Source organism: Thalassophryne amazonica, chromosome 15 (assembly GCF_902500255.1).
Source record: "Thalassophryne amazonica chromosome 15, fThaAma1.1, whole genome shotgun sequence".
Lineage (NCBI taxonomy): Eukaryota > Metazoa > Chordata > Actinopteri > Batrachoidiformes > Batrachoididae > Thalassophryne > Thalassophryne amazonica.
The window spans coordinates 65,561,509-65,584,988 of record NC_047117.1 but is presented as its reverse complement, the minus strand read 5'-3'; the positions used below and the strand labels follow the sequence as shown (position 1 = coordinate 65,584,988).

The following is a 23,480-nucleotide window of genomic DNA, read 5'->3' as shown; positions in this document are numbered from 1 at the left end:
TAGCATTTGAAGTTGTTTTTGAAACAGTGCATAGTTTCTGAAGCAGTTGTTTCTTTGAGTCTTTTGAGTGTTTCAAAACAATGAATCATTTTCTGAAACAATTGTTTCAGTTCGTTTTCTGTATTTGTTAAACAGTGAATTATTATCTGAGACAGTTGCTTCATTAATTTTTAAAGCATTTTGAAACAGTGGATCCTTTTAGGAGCCAAGGACTCTCCGCTGTGGGTGAAATGTTACCGTCACAGAATTATTAGTATTTAAAAACAGTAAACAATTTTCTGGAAGGTTTTGAATTATCCATTTTGAGCATTTCAATAAACGGAATCATTTTAAAACCATTTTAGTTTAGTATTTCAAGTATTTTAAAATAGTAAAGCTTTTTCTAAAACAATGATTTCACTTAGTATTTAAAGTTCATATTGAAACAGTACAATGAATAATTTTCTGAATTAATCATTCCATGTATTTATTTATTTATTTATTTATTGTTCGTTCATTCATTTCGATACTCACTTATTCTAATACAGTGTGTGTGGGTGAAGCCCAGGAATCATTTATTTATTTGTGTTTAGAATCAGTGAAGCGCCTTGGGGCAACTGTTTGTTGTGATTTGGCGCTATATAAAAAAAATTGATTGATTGATTGATTGAATCTGAATTATCTGATTTAGATGTCACCCTGGCTGGTTTTTGCCTTTTCAAAACAGTGGATCACTTGTAAAGCAGTTTTGTTTATTTTGTTTATTTTATTTAAGTCTGTCAAAGCAATAAATAATGTTCAGACACAGTTTTTCATTTAGCATTTTGAGCCTTTTGAAACACTGCCAGGTTTTATAAAGTAATTGTGTTTGGCCTGTGTGAAACAGTGAATCATTTTTTGAATGCAATCGACTCATTTTGTATTGTGACATGGTGAATCATTTTCAACACTTATTTCATTTTACATTTTAAAACATGAAATAATGTTCTGGATTAACTGTTTCATGCCTTTTAAAAACAGTGAATCATTTTCTGAATCAGTTGTTTTTAAGTGTTTGAAAACAGCAAATAATTATCTGAAGCATTTAGTTAAATGTATCACAAAATATTGTCTGTGCTACTACAGTGTGCTGGTGTGGAATAGGGCACCGCAGTCTCATTTGAGGGCAGGTGCTAAAGGGGTAAAATATGATGCACATGATGTAATTTCTCTACTTCTGGGAGACTAACCATGACATTTTCAGTGGGTTCTTAGGCAATAAAGTGAAAATGCAAAGAAAAAGTGATGATGTGGTGGAAAGTGGACGTGTGTTACAGTTTGTTTATGATCTGGAACTCAAACATGTCGAGGCGGTTTTGCAGACGAGAGAATGGAGCTAGTCTGGTTAGCTGGGTAGGCTAACACTTACCGACACGGCGTCTCCCACTTGCATCGTCATCACTTCACCACTGGGGACCGAATAAACCACTTTTACACTCCTGTGATTGCAGCCGAAAACAAAACAGTGCAACATTTTTCCGTGTGAAGTTGACTTAAAGTCCCCTTAATTGGTCAAATCCCACAATATCATACAGGGTTTAAACAAGACTGCGGTGCCTTATATGTGGGGGGGGGGGGAGTAAAGCCTGAAATCCACCCCTTAGATTCAGCTATGTTCCTTTGGTTCCGCCATGCCTTTCAGTGTCCAGCTTCACACTGGCCCTTTCACCGGTGTCATTGTTTTGGCTCAAGGTGCACGTCAAAGCTAAGACATCTCTGGCACTACAAAAAAAAAAAAAAACGACACTTCCTTACACTCAGTCAAGCTGTCTTTTTTTTTTTTTTTTCTTTTTGCGGCCGATCAAACACTCACCTGTGAAAGCCCCTCGAGTGTGCAGGGATGTAGTGGTTTCTGGGACTATGTTTGCCATTAAAAAGCACATGGGGAAACCATATGGTGTGTCTAAAGTTAGCATGTTGTGGTCTCCCATTGACACGCAGCACTTCCCATACTTGCTGTTTACCATTGCCTGCGGCAAAGCTATTAAATATTGAAAGTGAAGCAGCATACTGATACTGGCATTAGCATGCTAAATGTGTGAGACAGGTGGTTGAGGGCACCTTTCAAAAAGGCAGCAAATATGTGCACGGAAAATGTGTGCAGCAACTGTAGCGTTTACTCCGGCGCACAGTGTAAATATTGTTTGAGTAAGCTGTTTATGTGTGCTGTGAGAGGCAACACGCCAGTCAAATGCACACAGGCATATGCAGGCAGACAGAAATGGCTGACTGGCCGTTATGGCTAACAAGCATATCATACACAGCGTGGATCCCTGAGACTCCTTGGATCTGTTTGCAATCCGAGTGCATGTACAGCAATGTGTTACGCCGGCTGCTTTATGTGTTCTCTGCGCGGAATAGCCGCTCGTATGCTTTGCTTGGACTGGTTTGGATTAGTGGCTTTCTACCATCGTCCCAGTCAACTTCAAGACACATCTTATAGATTTATTTTTCTAGCATGATGTCATGTTTTTTCAATTTATGCGGTAAACGTGACATGTCGCATTACATCACGTGGGCTGAGGGCACAATTTTCCAGTTGTCTGCAACCTCAGTCTGAAAGCCAATGTGCTGATGTTGCAACAATATTAAAATGACCTTATGCAACACATTTCTTATCCATTTTGGAATTATTTTGTGTTTTATCAATCATATAGTATGCTGTCTTTTTTAATGAATATATCTGTAGTGTATAGAATATACAATCAATGGTGGAACTGGTGGCCAAGAGACATTACCTTTGAAAATGAAAGAACATGACAAATAACCTAATTTAAAACTACATGAAACATCAAAACCACATATATGGGTGATTCTTAGACTACGGGCACTTATTATGTCCTTTGATCATATTGTATGAAAAACAGAAAAAAGGGGAAATTTCACACGTTTATAGTTATCTTTACAATGAAAGTGTGTTAAGAAATTTGTTCTGGTAGTCTATGATGACTTTTTCACCTTTTTTCAGCATCATTATATGCAAATATTGCCGTTTTGTGCTTGTCCCACACCCAGACTTTTGATCTTCAATGATAAAAATGAATGGTAAAGAAACATTTTTTTTTCTAATGTTTTAAAATATCTCTGAATAAAATATCAGTAAAATAATCAAAACATAATTGGGGTATTCAATGTCATACAACTGTTGTGATTTTTTTAAACAAAATGTAGTTGTCCCACACTATTGCCGTAATTTCCACCACAACACTGTAATGTCCCTTTAAACGGTTTGTATGAAAGATTGTTTGGGTAGTTTCTATGGAGATAAACAGTGACATCAGAGCACATGTATATAGCGCCAAATCACAACAAACAGTTGCCCCAAGGCGCTTTATATTGTAAGGCAATGGTGTGGTGGAAATTACATTTACAAGGCCAGTAGTGCCCGTAGTTAAAGAATCACCCATATGTTGACAGACAGAGAGAGAATGAAGAAGTGTCTGCTTTGGCTACATTCATCCAAAATCCTTTTGGCAGAGTTGTATGGATTTGCAACCATGCTATTTGAGTTTTTGAATGTAACCACTGTGAAACCATCAGAGAAATTAGTTTTTCTTTATGATTTAGTGGATTCCTGTGTGGAATCTCTCTCTCTCTCTCTCTGTCTCTCTGTCTCTCTCTCTCTCTCTCTCACACACACACACACTCTCACGGACCTCATTCACTGCATACCTCGCTAAGCCAGCTCCCTTGCTCTTTTTTCCTTTGGCAGCTATGTTCATACAAAATTATTTCCATAGGGTTGTGTGGAGATACAATGTATTATTTGAGTTGTAGAATGTAATCATTGAAAACAAGTGGAAAATAATGGTTCACTTCTCTGATTTTGAACATTCCAGTTCGGGAATGGTCTGTGTCACTGGCAACCACACCTGTCCCTAATCCATCATCAAGACATTCATCATGTGTTTCAAAATGATAACATTTGTTTATTTATTTTGAGTTATTATGTGAAAAACCTTGAGGAGATAGACTCATCGTTTGTCAACGTGCTCACTGGGTTTTAAAGGTTACATGCCTAGGTTATTCCAAAATGTAAGAAAGAAGCATTTATTTTAGTTCCATTTAAAAGGTCACTATTTGGAGAATAAAGCTTTATATTCATACTTTGTCATCAGTGTGCTGCAGCATTGCTGTTTGAAGTCTCAAATAATTGAATGAAACAGTATTTTTAGGAAAAAGATGCACTGTTTTGAAACCCTTAAAAATTAAATTAAAGAATTTCCTAAGAATATGATTTACTGCTTTTAAACACATAAAAGTTCTTACAATGACTGAAGAAAATTAAACATAGCTGTAAAACATTTAAGAAAACAGTTGCTTCAGAAAATGAATCACTGTTTCAAGCCTTGAAATACAAAATGAAGCAGCAGTTTCAAAAAACATTGAGCTGACTCTTTTGAAACACCTGAAACATCAAATAAATATGGCTTAAAATGATTTGGTGTTTTGAAAAACTTGAAGATATATATGAAACTTTTTTTCTAGAAAATGATTCACTCTTGCAAAAGCACAAAAACTAAATGAAAAAAAAAGTAAACTAGAAGCACTCAGAGAGTGCAAACCTCCGCCAAGGCCATAGGGTCACTGACTCTAAAGAGATTCCCTCCTTGGCACAGTGATCTATTCAACAACTCAGTGTTACAACCAAAACTATAATACATACACTTTTCTTTCCTGTATATTTGACATCCTTGACCATGAAAACATACCACTAGAACTTGGAATCACTTTTATGTCTTTATTAGTTCAAATGTTATTGTATAAAAACGATTTTTCGGTGATGGCGGTTTTCTTCTGGATCTAGCTCCATAACATTTGAAGCTACATCAAATCTGATGACACCTTACTGAATCAGTACAGATTCAGCTACAGTTTGGTGTTAGTTGTGCATCTCTAGCTTCATTTGTCAACTCACACTGAGACATTTTCTATTTTCCCTATATTTTTGCATATTCTGGATCACCAGATCCAGAATCCGGATCCGATCATCACCAAACTTTGTTGTTTGATAGAACATTTGACTATGTTACACCTTAATTTTTTTCAAGCCTTTCTGCCTTGTTTTTGTGGAGTTAGAAACTAGAATGTCAAAATTCCCCCTATCAAGCAATGGTGAAGAATCCTTTAAAAAATTCGTGGATCTGGATCGTGATTCGGATCACCACTAAAATTTAATCACTTGTTGCTCTTGTCATTTCCAACCACTCCACAAAATTTCATCAAAATCCGTTCAAAACCTTTTGAGTTATCCTGCGGACAGACAGACAAACAAACAAACGCGACCGAAAACATAACCTCCTTAGCGGAGGTAAAAAGTGAGTCACCGTTTTGAAACATTCTAACATACCGGTGAAACAACCACTTCTGAAAATTATTTGCAGTTTCAAAGAAGGTTGAAATGATAAATGAGCCAACTGTTCAGTAAATGATCAGTGATTTGCAAACTGATAAGAGACGACCTCAGGTTATCCATTAAGACATTCCCAGGGTTGTACAGGAAGCGGACTGTGCAAATGTCCCAACGCTCAACTATACTGGTGTATTTTATGTCCACAACCTGCATTTGGATCATGGGAATAATTCAGCAACATGCACCGTAGAGTCTTTTATGCTACGCTCATCTCACCGGTGTTAAGCTTCAAAAAAGAAGACAGATTGTTTTGAAGGAATTGCACATACCACTGTGCATTGTGCGTTATATTCCATATGCCTCTCTGTGTGTGATTGCCGTCTTAATATCTGTGTCACATTACTTGAAGAGAGTTTCTATAACATCTACTTTGCCTGAAATGATAATATTTGTCTTACTCAGTGACTGCAAATATACATCGGACCCCATATAATATTTTTATGAAAAAAAAAACAATAATAAATCATTCCAGAAATTGAAGTTTTGACCTTTGACCCAGACCAAATGACCTTTCACGGGATCTCAGTGAACACAGAAGCTACAGTGCAGATTGTCGACCTAAATTGCTCTCCAATCCCAAGTTTATGTTTGATAAAATTACATATTTTTCTTGAAAATGACAGTCAAGGCCTGTTTTGACCTTTGACCTCAGTGAAATTATAACTTGTCGTATCTCTGTGACCACTGAAACTCGAGAACAGATTTTGGTCTTAAGCCATCACATTGAACCCAAGTTTTTATTTGACTTAATTGAGCATTATTCTGTAAATTTCCAGAATTTCCGGTTTTGACCTTTGACCCATTATAAATTACTATTCACCGGTTTCAGCAAACACCTGAAGCTACAGAGCAAATTTTGAGCTTAAATTACTCTGTGATCCCAAATTCCCATTTGATCCAATGAGACATTTTTCTTGAAAATTGGTAAAAAAAAAATAAATAAATAAAAAAATAAAAAGGAAAAAAGGCTGTTTTGGCTTTCGATGGCAATTCAATTAGCACTTTCTGCATTTCAGCAATCGTTCAGGCAAGAAAATCTGTTTTGCTCTTAAGTTACTTAAATGACTTCAAGTTTGTACTTGAACCAAATAAACTTTATTTATTTATATATTTATTGTAAATGTCCAGAAACCCTCATATGGAACCCGTTGCAGCATTTAACATAAGAAATTCAATACATTTATTCCACATGTGTAAGATATTAAACTTAAATTGCAAACTGAACACCTATTCTTCAATTTACGCTGAAGTAATGCAGATGGGAGATAATTTTATGTATTGGGAATAATTTGACACCAAAATCAAGACTATGCATCTGGTCCAACAACCTGCCTCCTACATCGCAGATAGTGCACTGCAGGGAAATAAATAGTGTTCTTTGTGCGTCTGGGAAAATAACTCTTGGAACATCACCATCATAAGGATCGCTATAGAGATCTGGTGTCACATGTGTGTGTACGTGTGTGTGCATGTGTGTATACCCTGTATGTATCAGACACGAGGAAGCACTCCGGCATCCCGGGGCCTCTAGCAGGATCGTCGTTCACCAGGTAGGTGTCTGTAGCCTGAAACACACACACACACACACACACACATAAAACAATAATTAAAAAATTGCTGATAGACAGAGGCACACCAATAAGATTTTACTAATTTAGTAGCACCGTGTTTGAGAACAACACACTCTGCTGAAGGGGATCTCAAGCAATTTTTGTGCATGTGATTCTCTTCTTGGACTTGTCGCTACACTTCCATGTGCTATAAATTAGCATCTTATTTGAGGATAATAAATCCTTAAAAATAGAGTACACAACAGGAGGATACTGCTCTAATAAATCACTCAATTGTCAAATAATTCAAAACTGTATCGCTTCTCAATACTTGCATTATGAACAATCAAAAATCAATACTTCAGAAAGATATTTAAAATACAGCCTTCAAACTAGAAAATCAGTGTAGAAAAAGTCCAAATACGCATCACCTTTATTATAACACATCTAAATGATCGCTTTTACAGCCATTTCCAGGGAAGTCAGCAGATAGATACAAGAACGTCTCCAAGTCATATCCCATGTGCTTCGTTTCAATCACTGAGCTGTAAACACAGCTGCATACAATACTGGATGGTAATTGTGTTACGCATAAGCTCACTTCAAGAACAAAGTGAGAGTAAACAAAGCAGTGAGGAAAGCTTCCAAGAGCCCACTGACAGCTCTGAGAGAGATACAACCTTCAGTGGATATAACTAGAGAAACAGGGCAACGTCTGTCTGGTGCTTCATCAGTTACAGCTTCATGGGAGAGCGGAACCAAACACCTTCTTAAACTAAAACCGGTTAACTATAGGCTCATGTCACACCTGCACCTTCTGGCAAACTGTGACTAAACGTTCATGCCTTGTTTTTAGCCGACGACTCCTTTGTGTCGTTCTACCATGAAGCTCTAACGGGTGAAGCAAGATGATAAAAACTGCCCAGTTTCGGAAATCATCTCCACAGAAGGTTTTGGCTTTTTCAGAGTGGTCACTGGGATCTTGGAAGCTTCTCTCATCAGACTGCTTTGTTCACTATCACTCTGCATTTTAAGTAAGACTACTTAATACAACATTACTGTACAGAAAAAAAAAACTGTTTGTATTTATTACCGAACTCCAAGAGATATTCATTAACTTGGAAATGTGTTTTTATCCGTCTCTTGACTTTTTATAAACAAAGCTGGCTATAAAATTGATGAATTAAACATGTTGCAGTCGAGAGTATGCGTACTCGTTGTTGCATTTAATTTCTACTTTGGGGCCTGTACTTTAAAAATCATCCTAATAATAAAGGCTTTGTTATTTTTGTTCATAACACTCTACTTATTAGACGTGATGCAACTATTGAGAGTCTATACAGTTTGGAATGATTTGACACTGAAGTGACAGCGCACAGAGGTGCACTTCCTTCTGTTGAAGTGAACTAGGAAATAGTGCCCATGGGCTTGAACACAGTAAGTGCGACAGCAATCTGACATTTGACCACAATGACCTTGACTTTCATCCAAATGATTGACCTCTGGCTGACCTTGCCAGGGTACTTCTGGAATCCACAAAGGTGTGTGCCACATTTGGTCCACATCAGGTTGAAAACCAAATTCCTTGACCTTTGGCAAAATGAATTCTTTAAGCGCAATTTTGGGGTCAGCCTTAAATAAGCCAAAGGACCTGGGAGAAACAATAAACAGACATTTAGACATGACCTTGACCTCTGACAAACGTGAACTCACCAGGGCAATTCAGGAATCCACCTGCATAGCCGATTTGGAGTGGAAAAACTTAATTTTTGACCTCTGACCCCAATGACTGACTTTTGGATAATTTGATCTCTGGACAAGTGAACCCACCTCCTTAAGTGTTTAGTGTACACTGAAGTTAAAAACAAAAATCACAATTTTGACCTTCAACTCCACTGACCTTGAACTTTACCAAAACAAACCCTTTAATAGAAATTATGTAATTGACTGCTATCCACATAACATGTTGGGTGGAAATGATCCAAAGACTCTCAAATGAGTAGAGGAACAAACAAAGAGACACACCAAAATATTGATCTATGTCCACTTTAACCTTGACCTTTTCATGGCATTTCTGGGGTCAACCTACACGCACACACCAAGTTTTGTGAACAATGGTCAGACATGGAGTCAAATACTTTGCATTGTATTTAAATACAAATACAAATACTTTAGATTTTCGAATTCCAAATACAAATACAAATACAAATACTTTGTACTTTTTCAAATACAAATACTTTATATTTGAGTATTTCAAATACAAATACTTTCTATGAACTATAAACAACAAATCAACACAAAAACTGATAAACCGGTGACAATTTATTGTGAAAATAGCATGACCAAATACTATTAATAAGTAAAGGATTGAATGTTTTATCACAAATTCACTATTATAATATCACATGCAATAATCAAACTATCACAATATATATTCTGTTTCCATCAATATTGCATCTTTTTGTATCCACCATATCACAAAACAGTCATATGTGGTGTGTCTCAACATGGTGTCACAGAGATTCCCAAGTTTAAAAAGTATTTGAAAAAGTATTTGTAAAAGTATTTGTAAATACTTGGGATCGGCGATGTATTCGAAATACAAAAACAAATACTTTGAATTCAAAATCAGAAAATACAAATACAAATACTCCGGAAAATGTATTTAAGTATTTTTAAATACAAATACTTTTGTATTTGGCCCCATGTCTGACACTGGCCCAAACACTTCGAGGAGTAGTGGAACCAACACACAAGCATTTCTCATCTTACAGTATGATGCAGTGTGACATACTAATTGTGTTTCTTTTTATTACGTTAGCAGAAGGCAAACATTGCTAAAAACGCGCTTAGCTCTAAACCCTGTGGGTTCACGTCCCCATAGAACGGCGCCAGCTAACAACCGTCGCGCTATACCTCCCCAGCCAGACTGTCTGTAAGTAACAGTGCATGTGTGCATTCAGGGGACTTCATTTGTATTCTAAGTCAAGCAAGCAAACAGGCAGGGTTCTGGCACGGCCCGGAGCTGTGAAACGGGCTCTTCTTGCAGATTGGATCAACCTATCTCACTCTCCTTAGCCGAAGGGAGCCCAAATCCCACAGCCGCCGCGCCGTTCTGTGAAATCCTATTTCATTTCACAACTTTAACGGATAAAAGAAAGAAAGAAAGAAAAAAACGAAAGAAAAAAGCGTGCATACATGCTGGCACTCACACTTCTGCCAGCCCCAAGACCCCATATACCACATTTATTCAGCAAAACAGGAGCAGAGAGAAAACGCAGATATATAAAATATAATCACCTGCATGTATAGCCCCCCCCCACCACCACCACCACAACACACACACACACACACACACACACACACACACACACACACACACACACACACACACACACACACACACACACACACACACACACACACACACACACACACCTATGTGCATTCTGCCTCATACACAAATACAAAGCAACACACACTCGCATGTGCGTGCCGCTTACGCAGACGCACAGACACAAACCCCATAATAAGAGCCAGACTTTGGCAGACCACACAGCCCTGAGTTGTGGTGAAAACAAAGGCTATTCATATCCTTCGCAATGAGAGGTCTGTAGAGCGAACTCTCACTCTCTCTCTCTCCCTTTCTCTCACCTCCCCAACCCGGCTCTTTATTACAGATAATCTGCACTCGCAAACCTTCCATTTTTCTGCAGTTGTGCGGTTTCTAATCATCTGTATTAGTCCATAAACATGTGGGGGGTTTTTTAACAGCCAAGGCCTCCAGCTCCTACAGGAGGCAACACAGTGCTCATTGTTGAGTTTAAACAAAAAAAAAAAAAAAAAAAGGGGGGGGGGGGTGCAAAAAAAATGCAGCAAAGAACTATGGGATGTCATCTCCCAAGCACCCAGAGATGATCTGATTGGTTGGAATAATGGCGCCGATCCATGACACCTGTGTCACGGTTCACACCAGTGTAAGCGAGCATATCACAGTGTATCAGGTGCGCTGGAGGCTCTCCGATTGGCTCTCCCCACTCAGAAACAGAGTCAGGTGCAGCAACAAAATCTCCTCCGATTGGTTTTGCCGGACCCAAAAAAGCTGTGGTGGGGGAGTGCTGTTTTGATTGGCTGCCGCTGCCTCCGCCGCCTCATTTTCCTGGTGAATGGGTGTCTGGGCGGATGGCACTGGGACAACTGGTTCAAAATGGGATTCTGCACCCTGCTGAAATGCGCAGGGCTATTAGCGGGATGTGGCTTAGCACACCTGGTGCGCTGTACTCATTGTTTAACTTGACCCGAGTCAAAAGCAAAACAAAGCTAAATGAGCTACTGCTCCCCGATAATGGATAATTTGTTTTCATTTCATATTAAGCAACAAAAAGAGGTGTTTAAATGCCCTCTTTATGGCATCAGCCAAGTAAACAGGTGTTGGTGAAGCTCAGACTCATTGTGTGACAATGAATAACATGACGCTAATGAATAGGCTAAGCTCTGTACCTGCCACTGGGGATGCCAGAACATACTGATTATCCCTTTGTAGTGAAGCCCCCTCCCAAAAAACTCCAAGCCCCCAAACACTCTCTCCTGCAGCAGTGTATGAATTATATATTATACTATATATATATAGAACATATGCCCAGCCCATATGGCGAGCCCTGAGCGAAAAAAATCTCAAAGCCATCCTTAATTAACATTTTAGAGGAAGGATTCAGAGGCGGGTAGACTGAGTCAGTGACCTATTTGGAGTCCGTCATCGCCCAATGCAAATGTGCTAATTGAGACAGATTTTAGCGCATCGCAAATATGCAGGGGATGCAAAGCGGAGTGTCTTTCTTGTCTGAGCCATCTGATCTGAGGCGGGATATCGGCTTTAAAATGACTACCTGCAGCCCTGCGCTGACAAAAATCAACACCTTTCTCTCTCTTTCACTTCCTGTCATGGCTCTTCTTTGACTCTACAGGTAGATGTACGCAATGGGCAAATTCTTTAGAGGTGAGATCTACAAAAAAATAATAAAAAATGCCTGCCTTGTGCAGTGGCGTGAATACCGTGCATGCATAAAATACGAGGTCTATTAGAAAAGTATCCGACCTTATTATTTTTTTCAAAAACCATATGGATTTGAATCACGTGTGATTACATCAGACATGCTTGAACCCTCGTGGGCATGCGAGAGTTTTTTCACGCCTGTCGGTTACATCATTCGCCTGTGGGCAGTCTTTGAGTGAGGAGTCGCCCACCCTCTCGTCGATTTTTTCATTGTTTAGGAATGGCTCAGAGACTGCTGCTTTGTTTGGTCAAAATTTTTTCAAAACTGTAAGGCACAACTGAGTGGACACCATTCGCTAAATTAGCTGGTTTTCGGTAAAAATTTTAACGGCTGATGAGAGATTTTGGTCTGGTAGTGTCGCCGTAAGGACGGCCCATGGCGCCTGACGGCGATCTGTGCTTCGAGGCGGCAGCATCTCGCCGTTTCAAGTTGAAAACTTCCACATTTCAGGCTCTGTTGACCCAGTAAGTTGTCAGAGAACAGAGAACTTTCAGAAGAAGTCGGCATGAGGAGTTTATTCGGACATTCCATTGTTAACGGACATTTTGTAATGAAAGAACGTGCGGGCAGAGTCGCATGTCGGGCCGGACCCGACCGCGGGGGGTTGCGACAGGAAAAACACCTCCGTTGGAAACCTTAACAGGCACGTTGGAACATGCCCAAGCTGTTAAACAATTTCTCAGTTACTCACTTGTTGAAAGCCATCAAAAGCCGCCTGAATTTTACAAATGGTTTTCAACACGGAGGTGTTTTTCCTGTCGCGGCGCACACAGATTCGCCGAGTCGTCACGGAAACGACTTGGCTAATTTGCGCGCACGTCTTTCATTACAAAATGTCCTTAAACAGTGGAATGTCTGCATAAAGTCCTCATGCCGGCCTCTTCTGAATCTTCTCTGTTCTCTCACGACGTCCTGGGTGAATTAAGCCTTAAATTAGGATGTTTTCAGCTTGAAACAGGCCGACGACGGCGCCTGGAAGCGCTGCACGACGTCCTGCTCCGTGGGAAGTCCTTACAGCAATAGAAACATCTCTCATCAGCCGTTAAACTCTCACCGAAAACCAGCTTAATTTCTCGAATAGTGTCCACTCGGATATTCCTCACAGGTCCAGAAAAAATGTTGATAAAGCAACGCGCGCCGTCTGGAGCAGCGTGTGAAACAAAGGAATTCAGCCGAGAGGGCGGGACCACATCTCACTCAAGGCCTGCCCACAGGGAAATGACGTCACCGACACGCGTGAAAAAACTCACGCATGCGCACGAGGGTTCAAGCATGATTGGTGGAATCGCACGTCATTCAAATCCATATAGTTAAAAAAAAAAATAAAAGGGTCGGTTTATTACCTAATAGACCTCGTACATACACATGCAGGGCCTCTTCTGCACCAAGAAGTGTGCATTCACACACACTTCAGCTCTTCACGTTTTAAAGAATGACGGGCAGGCAACAGGACAGGCCGATTGCCAGACAGGCAGCATTTGAAAGAAGATTTTAAAGAATGCCATCATGACAGTGATCCTCCTCTGCATCCTCACACCTGGTGCATCCCAGAAACTACTTCTTCTGGCCAAAGCACAACCGCCAACCGCGACCGCCACTGTCACTCTGCCTCTAACAGCCATAATTACTATCAATGCCATTGTTTCTTAAGCGTGTTTTTATCATTGTGATTTGGTGGCTGAAAGTAGCACTTGCCAAAAGTATGGCACGGGATTTTAAAAAAAATCATAGGAACGGGAGGAGAAATGCAAGACCAGCCAACCTGCGTGAGATGGCAACTGCTTCAAAGCCAGTGGGCCACACTGGCGATCTGTTCAGCGGTGTGTGAGGGGTGTATGAAAGGCAGGAATGGCCGCCGTGTGAGTCCCTGCCAACGCTACCTCAGGGAGAAAACATTGGAAAAATATGATTTTTCACACAGACGTCTCAGGAGTATTAATGGAATATATAAAAAAAAAAGAGAAAAGATGAGAAACAGAGGTGGGTGTAGGATAGCTGAGTGGCTGAGCATAGCAGGGCTAATTATTTCATTCCACTTATGGGTCTTAAGGTATTGTTGGGTCACAAGTACAGCCAAGATCCAGTGATTGGCTTAGCTGGTGCAGTTGTGTTTTACAGAATATTAAACTGTGGGATTCTGGATAAGGCTTGGGCACACTGTGGGAACACTCTCTGTTAAACAGGCGCCGCTGCAGGAGGTAAGAGCGTAAAATTATTTCACATGACTTCAGCAAAAGATGTGGTGCATATGAAATTTGCACAGCTGTGTGTGTGTTTGTGTGTGGGGTAAGGTAAGATCACTAATCCACATAAGCCACACTCAGGGCCCAGAGACCAGATTAAACTGGTAACACGTTTGTATCCATCAATGGCAGGTTCTTAATTACTTTGTACATTGACGAAGTGATGATAGTACAGTACTGTTTTCATTGGCATGTGTGTGCGTGCGTATTTGTGCAAGAAATCTCAAAAACGGCTTCACAGATTTCCTTCAGAATTGGTGGGAATATTTCTTGAATAGATATCGAGATGTGATTAAATTTTGGAGTAGTTTGGTCAAAGGGCAAAAGTCAAGGTCAAGGAAAATGGGTCCAAAAAAATCCTATTTTTTAAAATATCTCAACAACCAATAAGCCAAGCTAGATGATCTTAAGGATATATTGATGAGCAAAATATTTGTGAATGATTACTATGAATGACTTGATAATGAAGTCGTATGACCCCGAGTGCAAACAAGGGAGCAGCCGAAGGGACTTACTTATGATAAAGTCATACATAGTCAAAAACACCACTGCAGACATATGCATATTTACTTGTACGTTTACATCCTGCTGTGTAGACCATGCAGGGTATGTATCACCCTCTGATGCCTTTCATTTAATTTACTACTCTCTGTGTGAGCTTCGGTGTGATTGATTTTCGCAAAGCAACTGGGTGAGGTTAAAATTTTTAAATTCCTGAGTAATAACAGTGAAACTATACCAGTGAAACAATAGCTCTTTGACAAAATATAAAAACACAGGTCCTTTTACCAAAACTATATTGGTGAAACAAGTTTGCACACAACCCCGACTGTGACACGCCCCGAGATGCAGTCGACTTGGCACTTCGCCCGACGACTGCTGATCTTGCTCGACAGGCTCCGTTTCAGAACGCAGCCTGTTGATAATAAGCCGACACTTGTAACAATAAACTTTGTCAACTATAAGATTCTGTAAATGAACCATCAGGTAAACTAATGCCAGTGGCACCTTTTTGGCCTACATGGAGCCTCATTCAGGCGACTTAAATAGCCAAACCACACTCAGTTAAGGCTTAGCCACACTGGCTAAGTGCATTTAACAATGAGGTTTAGGCTGGTACAATCAGTCATTTGTATCACTCAAGAACTGATCCACGGAGAGATTTGTTTGTGGTTATGGTTCTGCACATTTTACCGCAAAGACCGGGAAGCATCAAGTTACATTCAACACACACACACACACACACACAGACACACACACACACACACTTAATAAGACAGAATGTTGAACCCGTTTCCAAAATCTCACCCACTTCCAACAGAAATTATGCTTTTAAAGGGATTTAATAACACAACAAGGTTCACGCCCACCTCCCAGCTTGACACCAATAACAGTCTTGGCCTTCGCTTGACTGACAGGTCCTGCGGTTGGCAGGTTTTCTCCGCAACAACCACAGTGTAACCAACTGTGAAATTTTAGACCCACGTTCAAAACAAGAAAACACGCTTGTAAAATTGCTGCCAATTATGAACTATTGTCTAATGGTGCATTTAAGAAATATAGACAGATAATTGGATGGCTGGCATCACAAAAACCTCGCGTAGCCTGTAATTTTACAATTTGAACTTCTAGAAAACTGACTGAGTTGCCAGGTATGGAAGGCAGGCTGCCACAGGAGCTGTTTTTTTTATATATATATTATAGTTGAAAAGCATCAAAATGTGTACATCTTAGTGATGTAATAGTGTGTGAGGATTATGTGCCATTCCACAGGGAGGTAGAAATGAAGGAGCAGCTCATGTAAAGTTGGCCAACTGTGCAGGCAGACATGATTTTCATAGTGGATTGTTTGCAGGCAAAAACCTGCCATAGAATTTTTTTTTAATTAGATATACAACATTAAGACAACTACAAAAACAGCTAATTTCTTCCATTGTCTTCTACTGCACAAAATGCTACTTTCATTTTTTTTTTTTTTTCCTTTGGCCCAATACCTGCTCAGACCTTTTTAGTTCTGTTAATGTATAACACATTTGGCTTGACCAAATATTATTGTCTTACTAATTAACCTTTTAAATACGTCTTATCATGATCTTACATGAAATGTTACTCAATATTAGGCACCATGAACACATATAATCTGTAAACTATTGAAATTACAAAACTTTTAAGTGACAGCACTGCAGCTTTCAACTCTTAAAATAATGAAACATCATGAAAACTTAGTCATCATCCGGGTAATAATTTATAATGTGAAGCTTTGACGTGTGAGATAATACCTTGCAAGACGGCAACCGTGCCATATGATGCAATAATAAAAGAAAACATTGTAAGTTTCAACAATTAGATGACAGTTTTGAGGAAGAGCGGTGTACAGTGCACACCTCTGCCAAGGGCCAATGATGTGCCAAGGGTTTGTTTTTTGTCTGTTTGTTTGTCTGTCTGTTTGTTTTGTTTTTCTTCTGGATTTGGATCAAAATGCATTTGCAGATAATCTCTTGTGTTACATACAGATATGGCACTAAGAATTAGGAAAAGAAATGCCAAAAAAGTCCTGCAGGAAAATCATGAGCTCCACAGTGGAGTATGCCAATAGCAAATACTATATAATAAATTACATATTAATTACATATTAATTGCCACTGCAAATGATGTTAAGTTTTCACAATTTTTGGCACAAAAACATATGACCAGATTTTGTTTATGCAACTTTGTGCAAAGATTCAACTTTACCTGGAATATAAACTAACGGAGATCATCTGAAGCTCAGGCTCACGCTTTTTTTTTCGTGCCCCCGCCACGAAAATGGGGCGCTTTTTGGGACACGTTTTTTTTAAATATATATCACTATTTATAATCCTCCCCCTTCTCCTAACTCTAACCATAACCATAACATAAGCGTCTCCCGAGTCCCTTCCCCTAACCTTAACTCCCCCAGCCACCCCGCATTTCTTGCCCCCGTCGTGAAATGAATTTGTGCCCCTATTATGAAAAGCGCTCCATTTTCGTGACAGTATCACGAACTCATAGATGATCTGACTTTTCGTAAATTTCGCGAATGACGTGATAACAGCAGCGTCAGACAGAGAGTGCAAAACAAGACATAAATCTAAAATGCCAGCCGATAATTACAAATTGCGCAGAATGATAATTTAAAACGTGCGCAACTTGGCAGCGACTGTCACTCATTTCTGAGCGTTGTTCATTTATCAGCGAGGGAAAATCTGGTTAAATTCTACAAGTTGCTACTTTTAAATTCTTTCAGATGCGTATTTTGACGCTTTTGTGTCTTAGATGAAAACTGCTTCAAGAGAGTAAATCAGAAAATGCACGCACATGAAGTAGGAAAGACAGAAGACATTTTTGGAGTATGCGTAAATACGCACAGTCACCAAAGTGTAAAGCAGATTAACGCACAGAATGCCTGTAGTTATTATAAAGGAGAAGGTTTGCGCACATGCGCCACAGTGTGCAGGTGTATTGCAAGTGCAAATAAATAAATAAATAAATAAAAGCTGGTAAAATACAAGGAAGGTTTGCGTTATTTCGCTCCTATAGGCCGATCTATTGAGTTACACAGCACGTACCATTATAGCGCGAGGAGATCTGCCAACTCTCTCAATGCCTCATTTTCCTTTCAAAGTTCAGCTTCCAAAAAAGTGAGAGAGGGCGTGAGGGCTGAGGGAGAAGTCTGGGTCGCTTCGCTGTTGCCGGAAGGAGAAAAAAAAAGACCTTTAAACAAGTCGGCCTTAGGCCCAAATAGAAAGGGGGGGGAAAACGTCTCTCTGAAAAGTGGGTCCACTCTGCAGGAGGAGGAAAAGAGGACAGCAGCTCCGCGTCTCGGATCTACCGTCGGTTGGACTCAGATGCGCCCATGTCCAGCGACGTCTGTGCCAAAGTCCAGAGGTGCGTCTGTCGGCGACCAAACTTATCCAGCACACTGAGAGACGCTTAAAAATAAGCGAAACACTAATATTAACGCGATCACATTAAAGGACGACGCGGCGGAAAGTAAGTTTGGCTTCTCTCTCTCTCTCTCTCTCTCTCTCTCTCTCTCTCTCTCTCTCTCTCTCTCTTCCTCTCTTCGCGCTCTTTTGCGTCGCCGTCTCGCAGCGTCGGAGCGCAAAAGCGGCCGTCTCCGTGCCGCGCGCGTCCTTTCTGTCTTTCTCTCTCTCTCTCTCTCTCTCCACTCTTGTTGTGACAACACGCACGCGCTCGCTCGCGCGGAGTCACACGCAAACGCGGGGGGACACCTCGGGTTCCTCGCCGCCGCCGCCGCCTCCTCAGAGCTGACGAGATGAAAACGCTGTTCGCGTCTTCGAATTGCTGCAGCCTCCCGTGCGTCTGCGAAACGTGGCCCGTCCGGCTTCCGGTCGCTTGTCGGTCCACGTAAAACAAACAAACAAACAAACAAATAAGCAAAAGCTCACCGTGCGCTGCGCACTTCGCTCCAAATACCCAAGTTCACCTCAGCAATGTGCGCGCTCTTTTACGCACGCACGCACGCACACACACACACACACACACACACACACACACACACACACACACACACTACATCGATCTGTTTACTGTGACGGCTGATGCTGATGAATTATTGTTTTAATTTTTAGTTGAATTATTAATAACCATGGCGGTGTGCAGTCTGTCCAGGGCGGAGCAGCTGCAGCTTCGGGAGCACTGAAGTTAAACCGCGCACACTGGGGCATTAGGTGCCGATGCGCAAGGCAGGAAAATCGAACATGAGCCTCTTTAATTTGGATACTGGATGTCAGTTTGGATGCTGGAGACTTTAACGATATAAAACGCAAAAAACCCCAAACAAACAAACAAACAACAACAACAAAAAACCCAGCTGTTTCGAACAAATCAACGCGATTAAAAAAAAAAGAAATTATGACCGGTGCACATTTGCTGGTTTGGGGACACAGCCTGCTGCACACGTGCGCAATAATGCGACAAATGTGCAAACTTTCTGCTAACTAGATGTAGTAAAAGCTGACAAAAGGAGAAAATGTGACCGGTAACAGGTGCAAGAGAAAGCTTACACACTCAGGAACTCAGTCTCAGATATTTAACTTCACGGAGCGCACATCCCGTGCACAGGCTTTTAACAGGCCCAACAGAAAGACGGACAACACGTGGATGTGCGGATTTATTTATTTATTTATTTATTTATTTATTTATTTATTTATTTATTTATTTTAATGTGGAAAACGTGAGTGAAGGTTACAATTTAAAGATATAATCTTGTAACATGACGAGGCGGGCAAAAGTTTTAAAGTGATAAAAATCAAATTCAAAGTGGTGCCTGTAAATTCAATTTTACAACATTTTCAACAATATTAAAATAAAATAAAGTTTGATTACAAAAGCGAATGAAATAATGTGGGAATTTATGAGGTTTTTTTAAAACCTGTATGTGTTTCTGCGACACACACACACACACACACACACACACACACACACACACACACACATATATATATATATATATATATATATATATATATATATATATATATATATAGTAATCAAACGCTGGTTTTAAAGAATTCAGCAAATTACGACTGTGATCTTACAGTTGTGTGTGTGTAGAGAGATATCCCTTTTTATTTAAACAATCAGGGCCCTCTGTAATAGCATTCATCTAACAAGATGGCTCATCAATAATTAAATGCTGACCTTCACACACACATTTGGCCACATCAATTATTTATGTATCACAGAAATCAGAATTTCGATTGTTATATCATCCTAATTCACGTTATTCTGAAGAGAGGAGACGTAACGTTTATGATACTGTTGAAGCTTTTGCGGTAATAAAGGCCTTATTGAGAGAAATTTAATAATGGAGTCACATTTTTATTACAGTCGTCATTAAAAGTCTAAATATAAACGCGCAGACAGATATTAAATATTTTTTAAACTAAACTCAAAATAAGAAATAATTTGTTTCATAGTTTCTTTTTCCCCATGAAGCAAACATAATAGCTAATACACGTTAAAATCAACTACGCACTTCCTAATTCTAAGTTAATGAATAATTCTCTAAATTAAACAGATGAGTCACAATAGGCTAAATTTCACAATTTGAATTGTGACCTTCCAAAACTGGATTTCTTGAGATTTTGCTTCTTTTTTTTTTTTTAAACCTATGCCTATTAGAAAGAGGTTCTCATATATATATATATATATATATATATATATATATATATATATATATATATATATATATATATATATATATATATATATATATATATATTATAACGATAACAATGACATCGATAATAAAAAGAAAAAAGGAGCGTTGAAATAAAAACTGAACCCAATTAATTACAAATAACATTTCTTTTTTCTAGATTGAACTGTGCTACATTTTAGGCAAATAATAAATAAATAAATAAATAATTAAAGGGAAAAAATAATTGAAATAAAATAATAATGCAATTATTAATATCATAAAACAAATTATTGAACGAAAAATAAATAACTAGTGTAGGTGTGTGAGCAAATGCACTTTTTGATGATCAGTGTCATCAATTTTCAGTCGAAAATAACATTTATTAGTAGTTTATATCAATCAGGCAGGTGCATTTTACGTGAAATATATAATTAAAAAACACAATTGCCAAGTTTTTACCTTTAAATATCGCTTAGTGTCATCAGAACAACTGGTTTTTAAAGCATAGAAAAGAAAGATTATTATTATTATTATTATTATTATTATTATTATTATTATTATTCATTTCTTTTTATTTGATGAATGCATATAGCCATAATTGCAAAAATATCTAGAATATACACTGAAAACAAATAAATGCTAAATCATTGTTCATCAAACAAACAAACAAACAAAAACTATTAAGGTCATCAAGAATTAATTATTAAGTAAAATATATTGTTATGAAGAATGTGAGAATGCAAAACTGAATAAATGAAATAAAAAGTCATGCTACCCAATTTTGAGCAAAAAAAAAAAAAATCAACAACTTGATGTTAAAAATATGAAAAAGTTAAACTTGTGGCCAAGTAGAGAGACTAATGTGTTTATTAAACATCTTCACAGATTTCTGGTGAACACACTTAAATGTATTTATTAATGCATCTTCAATAATAATTTATGCTCCCTCCTTCTGATGCAGCAATGTGCTTATTGCAGTTTGACCTCATTTTGATTAAACACCAATTCATGCTTTTATTTATTCAAAAAACATAACTCTCGCTGCAAATTTAACTTGAAAGCTCCAGCTGCATATTTGTGCAGATAAGAAGACAGTAACAAGGTTAAAAAGAAAGACAGGAAAATAAAGAATGAAAAGGAAAAAAGAAATGCATTTCTAAAAATTTTGCTACAAAAATGCTGCAATGCAGAAAAATAAATAGAACTTTAAAACATGGAATTTTTTTATCAGGTGAACTTGGGGTTAATGAAAGCAGTGAGCAGCCAGCAGACATGACTCCAGACCGCAAAGATGTGATACCATGCTGCTTTATAAGATGCAGCATTATGTGACCAATAAGATCCCTAAAGCTCGCTGAGAGAGAGAATGAGAAAGAGAGGGGAAAAACAGGGCTGTGTTGTGCTATCAGCCAAACTTTTTCTAAGAGCTAAATGCTTGTCTGTAAGCTACACAATGAGTCTGTGAAAAATTAAGACTTTGGGGTGGGCTGGACTACAGTGCAAACTCAAGCAACAAATTAACGGAATTCAGGCCAGGTCTGGGAGTTTGCTGCACATCACTGCATCCACAATGACTCCCAGTGAGTGACAGCGATCCATTCACACAACCGGCCCATCCTGAAAGTAGCATCTATCTGCTGCAGCCAGGTGTCACACGGGCATCTCCTTGGCCTTTTGGTGTTCTCTGTGGCACTTGCACACCGGATTATGCTCAGGAAAGTGCATCACGTGGGTGATGTTCCCTCACAATGCAAGTAGAATGCCTCATCTGACTTTATATTGCAATAACCAAAATTTTAGATACTTGTTTGCAAGCATGGATGCAACAGCATGAATCAACATGTGTTAGTATGTAATCAGAATGAGCTACCTTAAAAAGAAAATAATTCAGTGTAAAGGCACACAAAATTATTTCTGCAGAATATGGATATGCACAAAAGAGGAAAAAAGATCTGTGTTTAGGGGGATGAAGGCCTGTCGGCGTGAGCCTGTGACCTTCTGGACAATTCTGGATTATTATTTTAGATTTTTATGTGTCAGGAGGTTGGGGAATCCATAGACTGCACACCTGCAAACAACACACATACACAAAAAAAACAAGCCAAGGCTTCAATCTTGCATGGTGTGAGGAAAATCCTCACTTGGCCTTATATGAAATATACTCTGCAGCAGACCAGATGTCAAACTCAGGGGATCTATTTTTCTTCTCTACAATCAACATTCCTTGAAAAGAAACGATCCACAGCATTCTGGATCTGCACGCGAGAAGAGCAATAAGCACAAACAAGGCTCTTTTGTCTGCGGCAAAGTTTTTTATGCCGAGTGTTGTCTAGCATTACAAATCTCAGCTTGGCCTGGATGGATGCAGAAGGGCCCCGCTGGCCCTTGCAACGCATCCGTATACGCTCTGCCGTGCAAAAATACCACCCCCAAATAAGAGTCAGGCAGAGAGAAACCAATGGAGAACTGTTGAAGAGAGAAGCGGAAAATAGAAGAGGAAGAAAAGGACAGAATGGAGGAAGAGGGAAGGACGGGGTGGCTGGAAAGAGGAAACGTATGTGGCAAGTTTGAGGAAGGAAGGAAATTGTTAGTGTGAAGCAGCAGAAAGAGAAAAAACTAAGTCAGACGGCGAGACGTGAAGGGAAGAAAGTGAACACAAAGTGGGCACAAAGCAGGCAATGAAGGGGTGAGGAATGCCCGCTGCTGGCAGGACCCAGCAGGGAGGAGTACGTGCATGTGGCCGTGCCAGGCAAGTATGTTGTGTGCAGTGGCAACAGTCTAACCCTGAAGATAGTGATCCTACATCGATGTTTCCTCTTCTTGATTCACAACCAAATTTGAACAAATTGAGCCAAATGTGTCTCCAATAGGACATAAATGAAGTTCAGAGAAATTTGTGCACCTGGTCAGAATGGCAAAGGCCTGCCAAAACTACATTTTACAACAACGGGATGAAAATAACCTTTAAAATGACCTCAAATTACACAACTGAGGGGGGAAAAAGTAGATATTGTT

General features: G+C 39.3%; 1 protein-coding gene across 1 annotated transcript in view; it reads right to left on the bottom strand.

The window, feature by feature from the left end:
* nfixa (nuclear factor I/Xa) overlaps positions 1-18,406 on the bottom strand; it is a 274,096-nt gene extending 255,690 nt beyond the window's left edge. Inside the window, 2 exon segments of the mRNA XM_034187333.1 lie at positions 6,913-6,996; positions 17,866-18,406. Coding sequence (XP_034043224.1) covers positions 6,913-6,996; positions 17,866-17,868 — 87 coding nt within the window. The 5' untranslated portion in view covers positions 17,869-18,406.
* Positions 18,407-23,480: the final 5,074 nt, after the last annotated feature.